The sequence below is a fragment of the Crinia signifera genome, chromosome 19 (genome assembly GCF_055691185.1).
Source record: "Crinia signifera chromosome 19, ASM5569118v1, whole genome shotgun sequence".
NCBI classification, from domain to species: domain Eukaryota; kingdom Metazoa; phylum Chordata; class Amphibia; order Anura; family Myobatrachidae; genus Crinia; species Crinia signifera.
This window is the reverse complement of record NC_139226.1, coordinates 143,755,142-143,773,943: the sequence shown is the minus strand read 5'-3', so window position 1 is coordinate 143,773,943 and position 18,802 is coordinate 143,755,142. Positions and strand designations below refer to the sequence as shown.

Here is an 18,802-nt window from a genome sequence, read left to right as displayed (position 1 = left end):
TAGACATGGGCACAGTGCAGCTATGGTGGAGGGGGAGAAGGCTGCAGACATGGGCACAGTGCAGCTATGGAGGAGGGGGAGGAGGCTGCAGACATGGGCACGGTGCAGCTATGGAGGAGGGGGGGGGAGGCTGCAGACATGGGCACGGTGCAGCTACGGAGGAGGGGGGGGAGGCTGCAGAAATGGGCACAGTGCAGCTATGGAGGAGGGGGGGGGAGGCTGCAGACATGGGCACGGTGCAGCTATGGAGGAGGGGGGGGGGGGAGGCTGCAGACATGGGCACGGTGCAGCTACGGAGGAGGGGGGGGAGGCTGCAGAAATGGGCACGGTGCAGCTATGGAGGAGGGGAGGAGGCTGCAGACATGGGCACAGTGCAGCTATGGAGGAGGGGGGGAGGCTGCAGACATGGGCACAGTGCAGCTATGGAGGAGGGGGAGGAGGCTGCAGACATGGGCACAGTGCAGCTATGGAGGAGTGGGAGGAGGCTGCAGACATGGGCACAGTGCAGCTATGGAGGAGGGGGGAGGAGGCTGCAGACATGGGCACAGTGCAGCTATGGAGGAGGGGGGGGAGGCTGCAGACATGGGCACGGTGCAGCTATGGAGGAGGGGGGGGAGGCTGCAGACATGGGCACGGTGCAGCTATGGAGGAGGGGGGGGGGAGGCTGCAGACATGGGCACGGTGCAGCTACGGAGGAGGGGGGGGGAGGCTGCAGACATGGGCACAGTGCAGCTATGGAGGAGGGGGGGAGGCTGCAGACATGGGCACAGTGCAGCTATGGAGGAGGGGGGAGGATGCAGACATGGGCACAGTGCAGCTATGGAGGAGGCTGCAGACATGGGCACAGTGCAGCTATGGAGGAGGGGGAGGAGGCTGCAGACATGGGCACAGTGCAGCTATGGAGGAGGGGGGGGATACTGCAGACATGGGCACAGTGCAGCTATGGAGGAGGGGGAGGAGGCTGCAGACATGGGCACGGTGCAGCTATGGAGGAGGGGGGGAGGCTGCAGACATGGGCACAGTGCAGCTATGGAGGAGGGGGAGGAGGCTGCAGACATGGGCACAGTGCAGCTATGGAGGAGGGGGGAGGATGCAGACATGGGCACAGTGCAGCTATGGAGGAGGGGGAGGAGGCTGCAGACATGGGCACAGTGCAGCTATGGAGGAGGGGGGAGGATGCAGACATGGGCACAGTGCAGCTATGGAGGAGGCTGCAGACATGGGCACAGTGCAGCTATGGAGGAGGGGGAGGAGGCTGCAGACATGGGCACAGTGCAGCTATGGAGGAGGGGGGAGGATGCAGACATGGGCACAGTGCAGCTATGGAGGAGGGGGAGGAGGCTGCAGACATGGGCACAGTGCAGCTATGGAGGAGGGGGGAGGATGCAGACATGGGCACAGTGCAGCTATGGAGGAGGCTGCAGACATGGGCACAGTGCAGCTATGGAGGAGGGGGAGGAGGCTGCAGACATGGGCACAGTGCAGCTATGGAGGAGGGGGGGGATACTGGAGACATGGGCACAGTGCAGCTATGGAGGAGGGGGAGGAGGCTGCAGACATGGGCACGGTGCAGCTATGGAGGAGGGGGGGAGGCTGCAGACATGGGCACAGTGCAGCTATGGAGGATACTGCAGACATGGGCACAGTGCAGCTATGGAGGAGGGGGGAGACTGCAGACATGGGCACGGTGCAGCTATGGAGGAGGGTGAGGAGGCTGCAGACATGGGCACAGTGCAGCTATGGAGGAGGGTGAGGAGGCTGCAGACATGGGCACGGTGCAGCTATGGAGGAGGGGGGGGGAGGCTGCAGACATGGGCACGGTGCAGCTACGGAGGAGGGGGGGAGGCTGCAGAAATGGGCACGGTGCAGCTATGGAGGAGGGGAGGAGGCTGCAGACATGGGCACAGTGCAGCTATGGAGGAGGGGGGTAGGCTGCAGACATGGGCACAGTGCAGCTATGGAGGAGGGGGGAGGCTGCAGACGTGGGCACAGTGCAGCTATGGAGGAGGGCGAGAAGGCTGCAGACGTGGGCACAGTGCAGCTATGGAGGAGGGGGAGGAGGCTGCAGACGTGGGCACAGTGTAGCTATGGAGGAGGGGGAGGAGGCTGCAGACATGGGCACAGTGTAGCTATGGAGGAGGGGGGGAGGCTGCAGACATGGGCACAGTGTAGCTATGGAGGAGGGGGAGGAGGCTGCAGACATGGGCACGGTGCAGCTATGGAGGAAGGGTGAGGAGGCTGCAGACATGGGCACAGTGCAGCTATGGAGGGGGGGGGGGAGGCTGCAGACGTGGGCACAGTGCAGCTATGGAGGAGGGGGGGGAGGCTGCAGACATGGGCACGGTGCAGCTATGGAGGAGGGGGGGGATACTGCAGACATGGGCACAGTGCAGCTATGGAGGAGGGGGGAGACTGCAGACATGGGCACGGTGCAGCTATGGAGGAGGGTGAGGAGGCTGCAGACATGGGCACAGTGCAGCTATGGAGGAGGGTGAGGAGGCTGCAGACATGGGCACGGTGCAGCTATGGAGGAGGGGGGGGAGGCTGCAGACATGGGCACGGTGCAGCTACGGAGGAGGGGGGGGAGGCTGCAGAAATGGGCACGGTGCAGCTATGGAGGAGGGGAGGAGGCTGCAGACATGGGCACAGTGCAGCTATGGAGGAGGGGGAGGAGGCTGCAGACATGGGCACGGTGCAGCTATGGAGGAGGGTGAGGAGGCTGCAGACATGGGCACAGTGCAGCTATGGAGGAGTGGGTGGAGGCTGCAGACATGGGCACGGTGCAGCTATGGAGGAGGGGGGGGGAGGCTGCAGACATGGGCACGGTGCAGCTATGGAGGAGGGGGGGAGGCTGCAGACATGGGCACGGTGCAGCTACGGAGGAGGGGGGGGAGGCTGCAGAAATGGGCACGGTGCAGCTATGGAGGAGGGGAGGAGGCTGCAGACATGGGCACGGTGCAGCTATGGAGGAGGGGGGGAGGCTGCAGACATGGGCACAGTGCAGCTATGGAGGAGGGGGGGAGAGGCTGCAGACATGGGCACAGTGCAGCTATGGAGGAGGGGGGGGATACTGCAGACATGGGCACAGTGCAGCTATGGAGGAGGGGGAGGAGGCTGCAGACATGGGCACAGTGCAGCTATGGAGGAGGGGGGGAGGCTGCAGACATGGGCACAGTGCAGCTATGGAGGAGGGGGAGGAGGCTGCAGACATGGGCACAGTGCAGCTATGGAGGAGGGGGGGAGGCTGCAGACATGGGCACAGTGCAGCTATGGAGGAGGGTGAGGAGGCTGCAGACGTGGGCACAGTGCAGCTATGGAGGAGGGCGAGAAGGCTGCAGACGTGGGCACAGTGCAGCTATGGAGGAGGGGGAGGCTGCAGACGTGGGCACAGTGCAGCTATGGAGGATGGGGGGGGAGGCTGCAGACATGGGCACGGTGCAGCTATGGAGGAGGGGGGGAGAGGCTGCAGACATGGGCACAGTGCAGCTATGGAGGAGGGGGGGGATACTGCAGACATGGGCACAGTGCAGCTATGGAGGAGGGGGGAGACTGCAGACATGGGCACGGTGCAGCTATGGAGGAGGGTGAGGAGGCTGCAGACATGGGCACAGTGCAGCTATGGAGGAGGGTGAGGAGGCTGCAGACATGGGCACAGCGCAGCTATGGAGGAGGGGGAGAAGGCTGCAGACATGGGCACAGTGCAGCTATGGAGGAGGGGGAGGAGGCTGCAGACATGGGCACGGTGCAGCTATGGAGGAGGGGGGGGGAGGCTGCAGACATGGGCACGGTGCAGCTACGGAGGAGGGGGGGGAGGCTGCAGAAATGGGCACGGTGCAGCTATGGAGGAGGGGAGGAGGCTGCAGACATGGGCACAGTGCAGCTATGGAGGAGGGGGAGGAGGCTGCAGACATGGGCACGGTGCAGCTATGGAGGAGGGGGGGGGAGGCTGCAGACATGGGCACGGTGCAGCTATGGAGGAGGGGGGGGGGAGGCTGCAGACATGGGCACGGTGCAGCTACGGAGGAGGGGGGGGAGGCTGCAGAAATGGGCACGGTGCAGCTATGGAGGAGGGGAGGAGGCTGCAGACATGGGCACAGTGCAGCTATGGAGGAGGGGGGGAGGCTGCAGACATGGGCACAGTGCAGCTATGGAGGAGGGGGGGAGAGGCTGCAGACATGGGCACAGTGCAGCTATGGAGGAGGGGGGGAGGCTGCAGACATGGGCACAGTGCAGCTATGGAGGAGGCTGCAGACATGGGCACAGTGCAGCTATGGAGGAGGGGGGGGGATACTGCAGACATGGGCACAGTGCAGCTATGGAGGAGGGGGAGGAGGCTGCAGACATGGGCACGGCGCAGCTATGGAGGAGGGGGAGAAGGCTGCAGACATGGGCACGGTGCAGCTATGGAGGAGGGGGAGAAGGCTGCAGACATGGGCACGGTGCAGCTATGGAGGAGGGGGGGGGGAGGCTGCAGACATGGGCACAGTGCAGCTATGGAGGATACTGCAGACATGGGCACAGTGCAGCTATGGAGGAGGGGGAGGAGGCTGCAGACATGGGCACAGTGCAGCTATGGAGGAGGGGGGAGGATGCAGACATGGGCACAGTGCAGCTATGGAGGAGGGGGGGATACTGCAGACATGGGCACAGTGCAGCTATGGAGGAGGGGGGAGACTGCAGACATGGGCACAGTGCAGCTATGGAGGAGGGGGAGGAGGCTGCCGACATGGGCACAGTGCAGCTATGGAGGAGGGGGGAGGCTGCAGACATGGGCACAGTGCAGCTATGGAGGAGGCTGCAGACATGGGCACAGTGCAGCTATGGAGGAGGGGGAGGAGGCTGCAGACATGGGCACAGTGCAGCTATGGAGGAGGGGGGAGGATGCAGACATGGGCACAGTGCAGCTATGGAGGAGGCTGCAGACATGGGCACAGTGCAGCTATGGAGGAGGGGGGGGAGACTGCAGACATGGGCACAGTGCAGCTATGGAGGAGGGTGAGGAGGCTGCAGACATGGGCACAGTGCAGCTATGGAGGAGGCTGCAGACATGGGCACAGTGCAGCTATGGAGGAGGGGGGGGATACTGCAGACATGGGCACAGTGCAGCTATGGAGGAGGGGGGGAGGCTGCAGACATGGGCACGGTGCAGCTATGGAGGAGGGGGGAGACTGCAGACATGGGCACAGTGCAGCTATGGAGGAGGGGGAGGAGGCTGCAGACATGGGCACAGTGCAGCTATGGAGGATACTGCAGACATGGGCACAGTGCAGCTATGGAGGAGGGGGAGGAGGCTGCAGACATGGGCACAGTGCAGCTATGGAGGAGGGGGAGGAGGCTGCAGACATGGGCACAGTGCAGCTATGGAGGAGGGGGAGGAGGCTGCAGACATGGGCACAGTGCAGCTATGGAGGAGGGGGTGGAGGCTGCAGACATGGGCACAGTGCAGCTATGGAGGAGGGGGAGGAGGCTGCAGACATGGGCACAGTGCAGCTATGGAGGAGGGGGGGAGGCTGCAGACATGGGCACAGTGCAGCTATGGAGGAGGGGGAGGAGGCTGCAGACATGGGCACAGTGCAGCTATGGAGGAGGGGGAGGAGGCTGCAGACATGGGCACAGTGCAGCTATGGAGGAGGGGGAGGAGGCTGCAGACATGGGCACAGTGCAGCTATGGAGGAGGGGGGGAGGCTGCAGACATGGGCACAGTGCAGCTATGGAGGAGGGGGAGGAGGCTGCAGACATGGGCACAGCGCAGCTATGGAGGAGGGGGAGAAGGCTGCAGACATGGGCACGGCGCAGCTATGGAGGAGGGGGAGAAGGCTGCAGACATGGGCACGGTGCAGCTATGGAGGAGGGGGAGGAGGCTGCAGACATGGGCACAGTGCAGCTATGGAGGATACTGCAGACATGGGCACAGTGCAGCTATGGAGGAGGGGGAGGAGGCTGCAGACATGGGCACAGTGCAGCTATGGAGGAGGGGGGAGGATGCAGACATGGGCACAGTGCAGCTATGGAGGAGGGTGAGGAGGCTGCAGACGTGGGCACAGTGCAGCTATGGAGGAGGGCGAGAAGGCTGCAGACGTGGGCACAGTGCAGCTATGGAGGAGGGGGAGGCTGCAGACGTGGGCACAGTGCAGCTATGGAGGATGGGGGGGGAGGCTGCAGACATGGGCACGGTGCAGCTATGGAGGAGGGGGGGAGAGGCTGCAGACATGGGCACAGTGCAGCTATGGAGGAGGGGGGGGATACTGCAGACATGGGCACAGTGCAGCTATGGAGGAGGGGGGAGACTGCAGACATGGGCACGGTGCAGCTATGGAGGAGGGTGAGGAGGCTGCAGACATGGGCACAGTGCAGCTATGGAGGAGGGTGAGGAGGCTGCAGACATGGGCACAGCGCAGCTATGGAGGAGGGGGAGAAGGCTGCAGACATGGGCACAGTGCAGCTATGGAGGAGGGGGAGGAGGCTGCAGACATGGGCACGGTGCAGCTATGGAGGAGGGGGGGGGAGGCTGCAGACATGGGCACGGTGCAGCTACGGAGGAGGGGGGGGAGGCTGCAGAAATGGGCACGGTGCAGCTATGGAGGAGGGGAGGAGGCTGCAGACATGGGCACAGTGCAGCTATGGAGGAGGGGGAGGAGGCTGCAGACATGGGCACGGTGCAGCTATGGAGGAGGGGGGGGGAGGCTGCAGACATGGGCACGGTGCAGCTATGGAGGAGGGGGGGGGAGGCTGCAGACATGGGCACGGTGCAGCTACGGAGGAGGGGGGGGAGGCTGCAGAAATGGGCACGGTGCAGCTATGGAGGAGGGGAGGAGGCTGCAGACATGGGCACAGTGCAGCTATGGATGAGGGGGGGAGGCTGCAGACATGGGCACAGTGCAGCTATGGAGGAGGGGGGGAGAGGCTGCAGACATGGGCACAGTGCAGCTATGGAGGAGGGGGGGAGGCTGCAGACATGGGCACAGTGCAGCTATGGAGGAGGCTGCAGACATGGGCACAGTGCAGCTATGGAGGAGGGGGGGGGATACTGCAGACATGGGCACAGTGCAGCTATGGAGGAGGGGGAGGAGGCTGCAGACATGGGCACGGCGCAGCTATGGAGGAGGGGGAGAAGGCTGCAGACATGGGCACGGTGCAGCTATGGAGGAGGGGGAGAAGGCTGCAGACATGGGCACGGTGCAGCTATGGAGGAGGGGGGGGGGAGGCTGCAGACATGGGCACAGTGCAGCTATGGAGGATACTGCAGACATGGGCACAGTGCAGCTATGGAGGAGGGGGAGGAGGCTGCAGACATGGGCACAGTGCAGCTATGGAGGAGGGGGGAGGATGCAGACATGGGCACAGTGCAGCTATGGAGGAGGGGGGGGATACTGCAGACATGGGCACAGTGCAGCTATGGAGGAGGGGGGAGACTGCAGACATGGGCACAGTGCAGCTATGGAGGAGGGGGAGGAGGCTGCCGACATGGGCACAGTGCAGCTATGGAGGAGGGGGGAGGCTGCAGACATGGGCACAGTGCAGCTATGGAGGAGGCTGCAGACATGGGCACAGTGCAGCTATGGAGGAGGGGGAGGAGGCTGCAGACATGGGCACAGTGCAGCTATGGAGGAGGGGGGAGGATGCAGACATGGGCACAGTGCAGCTATGGAGGAGGCTGCAGACATGGGCACAGTGCAGCTATGGAGGAGGGGGGGGAGACTGCAGACATGGGCACAGTGCAGCTATGGAGGAGGGTGAGGAGGCTGCAGACATGGGCACAGTGCAGCTATGGAGGAGGGGGGAGGATGCAGACATGGGCACAGTGCAGCTATGGAGGAGGGGGGGGATACTGCAGACATGGGCACAGTGCAGCTATGGAGGAGGGGGGGAGGCTGCAGACATGGGCACGGTGCAGCTATGGAGGAGGGGGGAGACTGCAGACATGGGCACAGTGCAGCTATGGAGGAGGGGGAGGAGGCTGCAGACATGGGCACAGTGCAGCTATGGAGGATACTGCAGACATGGGCACAGTGCAGCTATGGAGGAGGGGGAGGAGGCTGCAGACATGGGCACAGTGCAGCTATGGAGGAGGGGGAGGAGGCTGCAGACATGGGCACAGTGCAGCTATGGAGGAGGGGGAGGAGGCTGCAGACATGGGCACAGTGCAGCTATGGAGGAGGGGGTGGAGGCTGCAGACATGGGCACAGTGCAGCTATGGAGGAGGGGGAGGAGGCTGCAGACATGGGCACAGTGCAGCTATGGAGGAGGGGGGGAGGCTGCAGACATGGGCACAGTGCAGCTATGGAGGAGGGGGAGGAGGCTGCAGACATGGGCACAGTGCAGCTATGGAGGAGGGGGAGGAGGCTGCAGACATGGGCACAGTGCAGCTATGGAGGAGGGGGAGGAGGCTGCAGACATGGGCACAGTGCAGCTATGGAGGAGGGGGGGAGGCTGCAGACATGGGCACAGTGCAGCTATGGAGGAAGGGTGAGGAGGCTGCAGACATGGGCACGGTGCAGCTATGGAGGAGGGGGAGGAGGCTGCAGACATGGGCACAGTGCAGCTATGGAGGAGGGGGAGGAGGCTGCAGACATGGGCACAGCGCAGCTATGGAGGAGGGGGAGAAGGCTGCAGACATGGGCACGGTGCAGCTATGGAGGAGGGGGAGGAGGCTGCAGACATGGGCACAGTGCAGCTATGGAGGATACTGCAGACATGGGCACAGTGCAGCTATGGAGGAGGGGGAGGAGGCTGCAGACATGGGCACAGTGCAGCTATGGAGGAGGGGGGAGGATGCAGACATGGGCACAGTGCAGCTATGGAGGAGGGGGGGATACTGCAGACATGGGCACAGTGCAGCTATGGAGGAGGGGGGAGACTGCAGACATGGGCACAGTGCAGCTATGGAGGAGGGGGAGGAGGCTGCAGACATGGGCACAGTGCAGCTATGGAGGAGGGGGGAGGCTGCAGACATGGGCACAGTGCAGCTATGGAGGAGGGTGAGGAGGCTGGAGACATGGGCACAGTGCAGCTATGGAGGAGGGGGGGAGACTGCAGACATGGGCACAGTGCAGCTATGGAGGAGGGGGGGGGGAGGCTGCAGACATGGGCACAGTGCAGCTATGGAGGAGGGGGAGGAGGCTGCAGACATGGGCACAGTGCAGCTATGGAGGAGGGGGGGGAGGCTGCAGACATGGGCACAGTGCAGCTATGGAGGAGGGGGGGAGGCTGCAGACATGGGCACAGTGCAGCTATGGAGGAGGGGGGGAGGCTGCAGACATGGACACAGTGCAGCTATGGAGGAGGGGGGGAGGCTGCAGACATGGGCACAGTGCAGCTATGGAGGAGGGGGAGAATGCTGCAGACATGGGCACAGTGCAGCTATGGAGGAGGGGGGGGAGGCTGCAGACATGGGTACAGTGCAGCTATGGAGGAGGGGGGGGAGGCTGCAGACATGGGCACAGTGCAGCTATGGAGGAGGGGGAGGAGGCTGCAGACATGGGCACAGTGCAGCTATGGAGGAGGGGGGAGACTGCAGACATGGGCACAGTGCAGCTATGGAGGAGGGGGAGGAGGCTGCAGACATGGGCACGGTGCAGCTATGGAGGAGGGTGAGGAGGCTGCAGACATGGGCACAGTGCAGCTATGGAGGAGGGGGGAGGCTGCAGACATGGGCACAGTGCAGCTATGGAGGAGGGGGAGGAGGCTGCAGACATGGGCACAGTGCAGCTATGGAGGAGGGGGAGGAGGCTGCAGACATGGGCACAGTGCAGCTATGGAGGAGGGGGGAGGCTGCAGACATGGGCACAGTGCAGCTATGGAGGAGGGGGAGGAGGCTGCAGACATGGGCACAGTGCAGCTATGGAGGAGGGGGGAGACTGCAGACATGGGCACAGTGCAGCTATGGAGGAGGGGGAGGAGGCTGCAGACATGGGCACAGTGCAGCTATGGAGGAGGGGGGAGGCTGCAGACATGGGCACAGTGCAGCTATGGAGGAGGGGGAGGAGGCTGCAGACATGGGCACAGTGCAGCTATGGAGGAGGGGGAGGAGGCTGCAGACATGGGCACAGTGCAGCTATGGAGGAGGGGGGAGGCTGCAGACATGGGCACAGTGCAGCTATGGAGGAGGGGGAGGAGGCTGCAGACATGGGCACGGTGCAGCTATGGAGGAGGGGGGAGACTGCAGACATGGGCACAGTGCAGCTATGGAGGAGGGGGAGGAGGCTGCAGACATGGGCACAGTGCAGCTATGGAGGAGGGGGGAGGCTGCAGACATGGGCACAGTGCAGCTATGGAGGAGGGGGAGGAGGCTGCAGACATGGGCACAGTGCAGCTATGGAGGAGGGGGAGGAGGCTGCAGACATGGGCACAGTGCAGCTATGGAGGAGGGGGGGAGACTGCAGACATGGGCACAGTGCAGCTATGGAGGAGGGGGAGGAGGCTGCAGACATATGCACAGTGCAGCTATGGAGGAGGGTGAGGAGGCTGCAGACATGGGCACAGTGCAGCTATGGAGGAGGGGGGGAGACTGCAGACATGGGCACAGTGCAGCTATGGAGGAGGGGGAGGAGGCTGCAGACATATGCACAGTGCAGCTATGGAGGAGGGGGAGGAGGCTGCAGACATGGGCACAGTGCAGCTATGGAGGAGGGGGGGAGACTGCAGACATGGGCACAGTGCAGCTATGGAGGAGGGGGAGGAGGCTGCAGACATATGCACAGTGCAGCTATGGAGGAGGCTGTAGACATGGGTGTGGTTACAGAGGGGAAGAAGGCGGATTAGAGGCGATGCATTGCTGTCACAGAGGGGGGAGGAGGCTGCACTGCAGACATGGCACAGAGGGGAGGGACTGGGAGGAGAATAAGAGGCTGTACATAGGGCAGGGAGGGTGGAGGCTGCAGACAGAGGCACAGTCAGTGTAGTAATAGGAGGAGAATGGGGTGTGTGTGTGTGTGTGTGTGTGTGTGTGTGTGTGTGTGTGTGTGTGTGTGGAGGGAGGGGAGAGGTGGGGGGTGATGTGCAGAGCAGGATAAAGGCACACTGGAGGAATGCTGGGCTAGTTCCCGGGTAATGTTATATCAGTGCTTGCTGGGTCCAGGGAGTTCTGCAGGTCTGTCTGGTTCCTGAGTTCCGGCCCCCTCCCCTGCTGCTGATCCACAAGCCTGGGACACTATGATCTGTATACTGCTGGTGGCAGGACATGGCACGTTGCTGGAGAGTCACATAAAGGTCCCACATTATTATTATTACTACTACTATGATTGCTCTCTAGCAGGCGTGTGTGGCCCCAGGTACTGCCCCAGGTACCGCAGTAACCCTCTGCGGCTGGATAGAATCTGCTTTTAGTTGTCCAATTAAGTTGCATGCAGCAGGCGAGGGTAGGTGGGGCCTAGCCCTCGAGAGCTACCAACAGTGCACATTTTCCAGACAACCTAGCTGCTGCACAGCTGCACTCATTAATCACTGACACATTTTAAAAGATCCACAGATGGAGCTAATTATCTCACTTGTGATTCTGTGAGGAGACCTGCAAAACATGCACTGTTGGTAGCTCTCGAGGACTAGGGTTGGCTACCCCAGGTCTACAGCATGATGGTCGACATTGGTCTAGGTTGACATGTTTCTAGGTCGAAAGGTCATTAGTTCGACAGGTTGTTAGTTTGACAATGTTTAGGTCGACAGTCAAAAGGTCGACATGGGGTTTTTCACAGTTTTTTTTTACCTGAATGTCAACACAGTCGACATGGACACAGTTTAAAGTGCACTGATGCGCTCGCGATACGTCGGGCACACTATTTTACTCTGGGAGTGCCTGGCCATTGGGAGGGAGATCCGCTGCCTCCGCCCTGCGGTGCTCACTGCACTCTCCAGACTTACTCAGCAGCTGCGAACAGGAAGAAACCCATACAATGGCCCTGCAATCAGGTCTGAATCAGGCCCAATGTCAGAATATCCCTCGCCTTGTCATCGCAATCCTGGTATCAAATAGAAAATCTAGTTCCAGCAAGCCGGGAGCCATAATAACTCACCGCTGGCTTCCGATGTCCATTTCTATTAATGGGTTATTCATTTATTTATTTACCATTGGTGGGAACCCATTGATGGTTAAATCACTCAGCTCCATGCATGTGCAGTATAGAAAGCGATGGTCTTACCATCGATAGCAAAACCATTGACCATCAGAGAGAAAATACTAATGCACAAACTATTGCTCACTTTTCAAATGCAAAATCGGTGGCCCAAAAACTGTTCCAGCCAATGGAGACATGGGTACTGCACACGGCCTAATTGTAATACCCTGCGTTTATAGGGGAATCTGACCAGTAACGATCTGTGACTGTACCATCGGGTGTCAAGAACTCACACTGTGAATGAATTGTCCGGTACACTATGACAGAAGGTTTTCCTGTATTAAAATGGTCCTGTGGATGTTATAGAGCAGCTTTACCTCATCCATTGCAGAATGATCAGAGCGGGTTGTACAGTTTTCTGGAGGATGTCCCCAAAGCTCTTCTGCCCGGAGTGGGGGGGAAGAAGATTCTGGATTTCTGGTGGAAAGCTGTGAACACGTAAGTGTGCGATAACTGTGGGGTAATAATGAGGTAAGTGTGCGATAACTGTGGGTCGGTAATGAGGTAAGTGTATGATGACTGGGGTGGTAATGAAGTAAGTGAGCGATAACTGTGGGGCGGTAATGAGGTAAATGAGCGATAACTGTGGGGCGGTAATGAGGTAAGTGTGCGATAACTGTGGGGCGGTAATGAGGTAAGTGTATGATGACTGGGGTGGTAATGAAGTAAGTGAGCGATAACTGTGGGGCGGTAATGAGGTAAATGAGCGATAACTGTGGGGCGGTAATGAGGTAAGTGTGCGATAACTGTGGGGCGGTAATGAGGTAAGTGTGCGATAACGGTGGGGCGGTAATGAGGTAAGTGTATGATGACTGGGGTGGTAATGAAGTAAGTGAGCGATAACTGTGGGGCGGTAATGAGGTAAGTGTGCGATTAACTGTGGGGCGGTAATGAGGTAAGTGTGCGATAACTGTGGGGCGGTAATGAGGTAAGTGTATGATGACTGGGGTGGTAATGAAGTAAGTGTGCGATAACTGTGGGGTAATAATAAGGTAAGTGTGCGATAACTGTGGGTCGGTAATGAGGTAAGTGTATAATGACTGGGGGTGGTAATGAAGTAAGTGAACGATAACTGTGGGGCGGTAATGAGGTAAGTGTGCGATAGCTGTGGTGGCAGTAATGCGGTAAGTGAACGATAACTCTGGGGTGGTAATGCGGTAAGTGCAATGCCTGTGGGGGCAGTGATAAGGTAAGTGTGCAATGCCTGTGGGGGCAGTGAGGAGGTAAGTGTGCAATGCCTGTGGGGGCAGTGAGGAGGTAAATGTGCAATGCCTGTGGGGGCAGTGAGGAGGTAAGTGTTCAATGCCTGTGGGGGCAGTGAGGAGGTAAGTGTGCAATGCCTGTGGGGGCAGTGAGGAGGTAAGTGTGCAATGCCTGTGGGGGCAGTGAGGAGGTAAGTGTGCAATGCCTGTGGGGGCAGTGAGGAGGTAAGTGCATGATATTATATATGTAATAAGTACTTGTTTCCTAGCACGGCCACAACGATCTTGATCTGGGGCATCGCAGGTAAAAAAAATTGCGTCGGTCGCATCGCATGCGGGCTAAAAAATCGCATGCGATGCGACCGACGCGATGCCCGTGATTTCCCATAGGGAACAATGTAAAATGCCTCAATTTAACCAAATCAACATAGGGAACAATGTTAAATGGGCCAGAGAACCCAAAAAACCCCCCTGACCAGTGAAATGGGCCCCCAAAAATAGTTAACGCCACCCCACGATCAACGTCAACCCGAAGCGTGGCGAGCGGCGACGGTACGCGTCCTCCGACCTTTTCATACCCCCACTATCCACGTTGGCGTGGAGTTGAGAATAGAATAGTGTGGCAAGCGCAGCGAGCAACCGAGCCCGAAGCGTGGCGAGCGCACGCGGATACCTTCACTGGTAAACGCGTCCCTTCGCGGGCTTCACAGGTATCCGCGTCCCCTCGCGGGGCTCGCTACGCTTGCCACGCTTCAGGTTGATGTTGATCGTGGGGTGGCGTTAACTATTTTTGAGGGGCCATTTCACTGGTCAGGGGGGTTTTTGGGGTTCTCTGGCCCATTTAACATTGTTCCCTATGTTGATTTGGTTAAATTGAGGCATTTTACATTGTTCCCTATGGGAAATCGCGGGCATCGTGTCGGTACCATCTTATGCTTTTTTTGGCCGCATACGATGCGACGACGCGATTTTGACTTTTTCAATGCATTTCAATGGGAAATCGCGGGCATCACGTCGGTCGCATCGTGGACCATTAAAAATTACCCGCGATGCCCGAGATTGTGGCCGTGCTAGGAAACAAGTACCGTAATAACTTGTCCACCGGAATTTTAAACCATTGCTACAGTCTGTAATAAAGGCGCCTGACAGCTGGATGGACAAACAAGAGGCAACATTGCAGATATTACTTGTGTCTCACAGCACACACACGTATCACTTACTGCAGACATTACTTGTGGCTCACAGCACACACACGTATCACATTTACTGCAGATATTACTTGTGTCTCACAGCACACACACACGTATCACATTTACTACAGATATTACTTGTGTCTCACAGCACACACACGTATCACATTTACTGCAGATATTATTTGTGGCTCACAGCACACACACGTATCACATTTACTGCAGATATTACTTGTGGCTCACAGCACACACACGTATCACATTTACTGCAGATATTACTTGTGGCTCACAGCACACGCACATATCACATTTACTGCAGATATTACTTGTGGCTCACAGCACACACACGTATCACATTTACTGCAGACATTACTTGTGGTGTGCAGCACACACACGTATCACATTTACTGCAGACATTACTTGTGGCTAACAGCACACACACGTATCACATTTACTGCAGATATTACTTGTGGCTCACAGCACACACACGTATCACATTTACTGCAGACATTACTTGTGGCTAACAGCACACACACGTATCACATTTACTGCAGATATTACTTGTGGCTCACAGCACACACAAGTATCGTGTTTACTGCAGACATTATTTGTGGCTCACAGCACACACACGTATCACATTTACTGCAGACATTACTTGTTGCTCACATCACACACACATGTATCCCGTTTACTGCAGACATTACTTGTGTCTCGCAGTACACACACGTATCACGTTTACTGCAGGGTTGCCGACCTTCCCGGAATTTCCTGGGAGTCTCCCGAAAATCGGGTACCCCCTCCCGGCCCCTGGAAGGGTGGGCAACCCTCCCGGATTCAGGGGGGACCCCCGCTGACCCCCGGATCGCGGCATTAAAATGCCGCAATCCTCGGGTCTCAGAGGAGGGGGCAGAGCTAAAACGGCACAATCGCGTCATTTTAGCCCCGCCCCCTCCATGGAGATCCCTGAATTAGCTGCTTTTACCAGTATGGGGCGGGGCTTAGTGATGTCACTCGTAAGCCCCGCCCCCTGAGCGGCTGCTAAAACTCTCCTCTCCGGGCTTCTCCCGGAGAGGAGAAAGTTAAAGTCGGCAACCCTGGTTTACTGCAGACATTACTTGTGGCTCGCAGTACACACACGTATCATGTTTACTGCAGACATTACTTGTGGCTCGCAGTACACACACGTATCCCGTTTACTGCAGACATTACTTGTGGCTCGCAGTACACACACGTATCCCGTTTACTGCAGACATTACTTGTGGCTCGCAGTACACACACGTATCATGTTTACTGCAGACATTACTTGTGGTTCACAGCACACACATGTATCACATTTACTGCAGACATTACTTGTGGCTCACAGCACACACAAGTATCATGTTTACTGCAGACATTACTTGTGGTTCACAGCACACACACACGTATCACATTTACTGCAGACATTACTTGTGGCTCACAGCACACACACGTATCACGTTTACTGCAGACATTACTTGTGGCTCGCAGTACACACACGTATCACGTTTACTGCAGATATTACTTGTGGCTCACAGCACACACACGTATCACATTTACTGCAGATATTACTTGTGGTTCACAGCACACACACGTATCACGTTTACTGCAGACATTACTTGTGGCTCGCAGCACACACACGTATCACGTTTACTGCAGACATTACTTGTGGCTCGCACCACACACACGTATCACGTTTACTGCAGACATTACTTGTGGCTCGCACCACACACATGTATCACGTTTACTGCAGACATTACTTGTGGCTCACAGCACACACACATGTATCCCGTTTACTGCAGACATTACTTGTGGCTCACATCACACACACATGTATCCCGTTTACTGCAGACATTACTTTTGGCTCGCAGCACACACAAGTATCATGTTTACTGCAGACATTACTTGTGGCGTGCAGCACACACACGTATCACGTTTACTGCAGACATTACTTGTGGCTCGCACCACACACACACACGTATCACGTTTACTGCAGACATTACTTGTGGCTCGCACCACACACACACGTATCACGTTTACTGCAGACATTTCTTGTGGCTCGCACCACACACACGTATCACGTTTACTGCAGACATTACTTGTGGCTCGTACCACACACACGTATCACGTTTACTTGTGTAACATTTATATCATCCTTAGCAATTTTAATATTTTTCTACTCTTCCCCAGGAGGCAGCTGTTCAGTGAAGTGTACCTTGTGACAAATGCAGACAAGTAAGTGTATAATTGTGTAGCACCTCGGGACACACCTGGTGTACATTAAACCTAACTGGGTATCCCCACTGCTGGCACCAAATATCACAATAAAGGGGCACCTAACGGCTATCTCAGGTGATCAAATCTAACTGCTGGCACCAAATAAATCAGGGTCAGCTCTATCTATGGCCGCACCGCACATTGCACATGACGACGATGATGAGGATGATAAGGATACATTGTTGGAGGATTACCGCTAGACATATTTATATCTGTATATTCACATAATCCGCAGCAGGTTTCTGAGACTTGGTCAACTGCAACTAGTAAGACACCTAAAAATGATCGGCATACACAAGATCCATATTGACAGATAGTCGACACAAGAAAAAGGTCAATGTGAACATGGTCGACAAACTGACTTTACCGTCACAGTGGACGTATAGGGAGACTATAATCGTGTGCCAGGAGCACGGCGGGCGCAGCGATACACTTACTTGTCGACGTGGACACCCAGAAAAATGTGAAAAACTTGTATCCACCTTTTCACTGTCAACCACTTTCCTGTTGACCTTTTGCTTGTGTTGATTTTCTGTTACTGTGGATGTAGATTCTGCCGTCGACTCTTAGGCATGTAGACATTGCGGATCTCCTACTGTAACGTCCCATCCCCATACTGTATGGGTCCTAGAGACCCTGGTCACTAGTCGGGTGTTATGTGTGTAATGCCGCACTGTGAGCAGGAGCCATGCTGTTGTGTCAGAGGAAGATACATTATACCCCCCCTCCTCCATCACAGGTACAAACACTACGAGCGCTGGGCGACAGCCAATGACTTCCCGGTGGATAACATCATCAATGATGGCACCACCACTTATGACACCAGGCTGGGGGCGGTCGCTGACTTAGAACTTGCTATTTCCAGCAAGAAGCTAGATGATGACATCATGGTGGTGAGTGCAACCCTCGCGCAAGTCCTTCTCCATACATGTCATTTCTTTATATATTATATCAAATCTGGTGTAAGAATGGGAGCCACGCATTACTGGGGAACGTGTTCCATTTGGCCTGCACTGCCTGATGCTCCCGCTTACCTGCACTGCTCCCCGACGGTCCCCGCTTACCTGCACTGCTCCCCGACGGTCCCCGCTTACCTGCACTGCTCCCCGACGGTCCCCGCTTACCTGCACTGCTTCCTGATGCTCCCGTTTACCTGCACTGCTCCCCGACGGTCCCCGCTTACCTGCACTGCTCCCCGACGGTTCCCGCTTACCTGCACTGCTCCCCCACTGTCCCCGCTTACCTGCACTGCTCCCCGACGGTTCCCGCTTACCTGCACTGCTCCCCGACGGTTCCCGCTTACCTGCACTGCTCCCCGACGGTTCCCGCTTACCTGCACTGCTCCCCCACTGTTCCCGCTTACCTGCACTGCTCCTCCACTGTTCCCGCTTACCTGCACTGCTCCCCCACTGTCCCCGCTTACCTGCACTGCTCCCCGACGGTTCCCGCTTACCTGCACTGCTCCCCGACGGTTCCCGCTTACCTGCACTGCTCCCCGACGGTTCCCGCTTACCTGCATTGCTCCCCGACGGTTCCCGCTTACCTGCACTGCTCCCCGACGGTTCCCGCTTACCTGCACTGCTCCCCGACGGTTCCCGCTTACCTGCACTGCTCCCCGACGGTTCCCGCTTACCTGCACTGCTCCCCGACGGTTCCCGCTTACCTGCACTGCTCCCCGACGGTTCCCGCTTACCTGCACTGCTCCCCGACGGTTCCCGCTTACCTGCACTGCTCCCCGACGGTTCCCGCTTACCTGCACTGCTCCCCGACGGTTCCCGCTTACCTGCACTGCTCCCCGACGGTTCCCGCTTACCTGCACTGCTCCCCGACGGTTCCCGCTTACCTGCACTGCTCCCCGACGGTTCCCGCTTACCTGCACTGCTCCCCGACGGTTCCCGCTTACCTGCACTGCTCCCCGACGGTTCCCGCTTACCTGCACTGCTCCCCGACGGTTCCCGCTTACCTGCACTGCTCCCCGACGGTTCCCGCTTACCTGCACTGCTCCCCG

General features: G+C 58.1%; 1 protein-coding gene across 1 annotated transcript in view; it reads left to right on the top strand.

The window, feature by feature from the left end:
* Positions 1-10,966: 10,966 nt before the first annotated feature.
* LOC146041656 (uncharacterized) overlaps positions 10,967-18,802 on the top strand; it is a 74,167-nt gene continuing 66,331 nt past the window's right edge. Inside the window, exons 1-4 of the mRNA XM_083161586.1 lie at positions 10,967-11,208; positions 12,442-12,548; positions 16,708-16,752; positions 17,534-17,687. Coding sequence (XP_083017712.1) covers positions 11,152-11,208; positions 12,442-12,548; positions 16,708-16,752; positions 17,534-17,687 — 363 coding nt within the window. The 5' untranslated portion in view covers positions 10,967-11,151. The remainder of the gene's footprint in view (positions 11,209-12,441; positions 12,549-16,707; positions 16,753-17,533; positions 17,688-18,802) is intronic.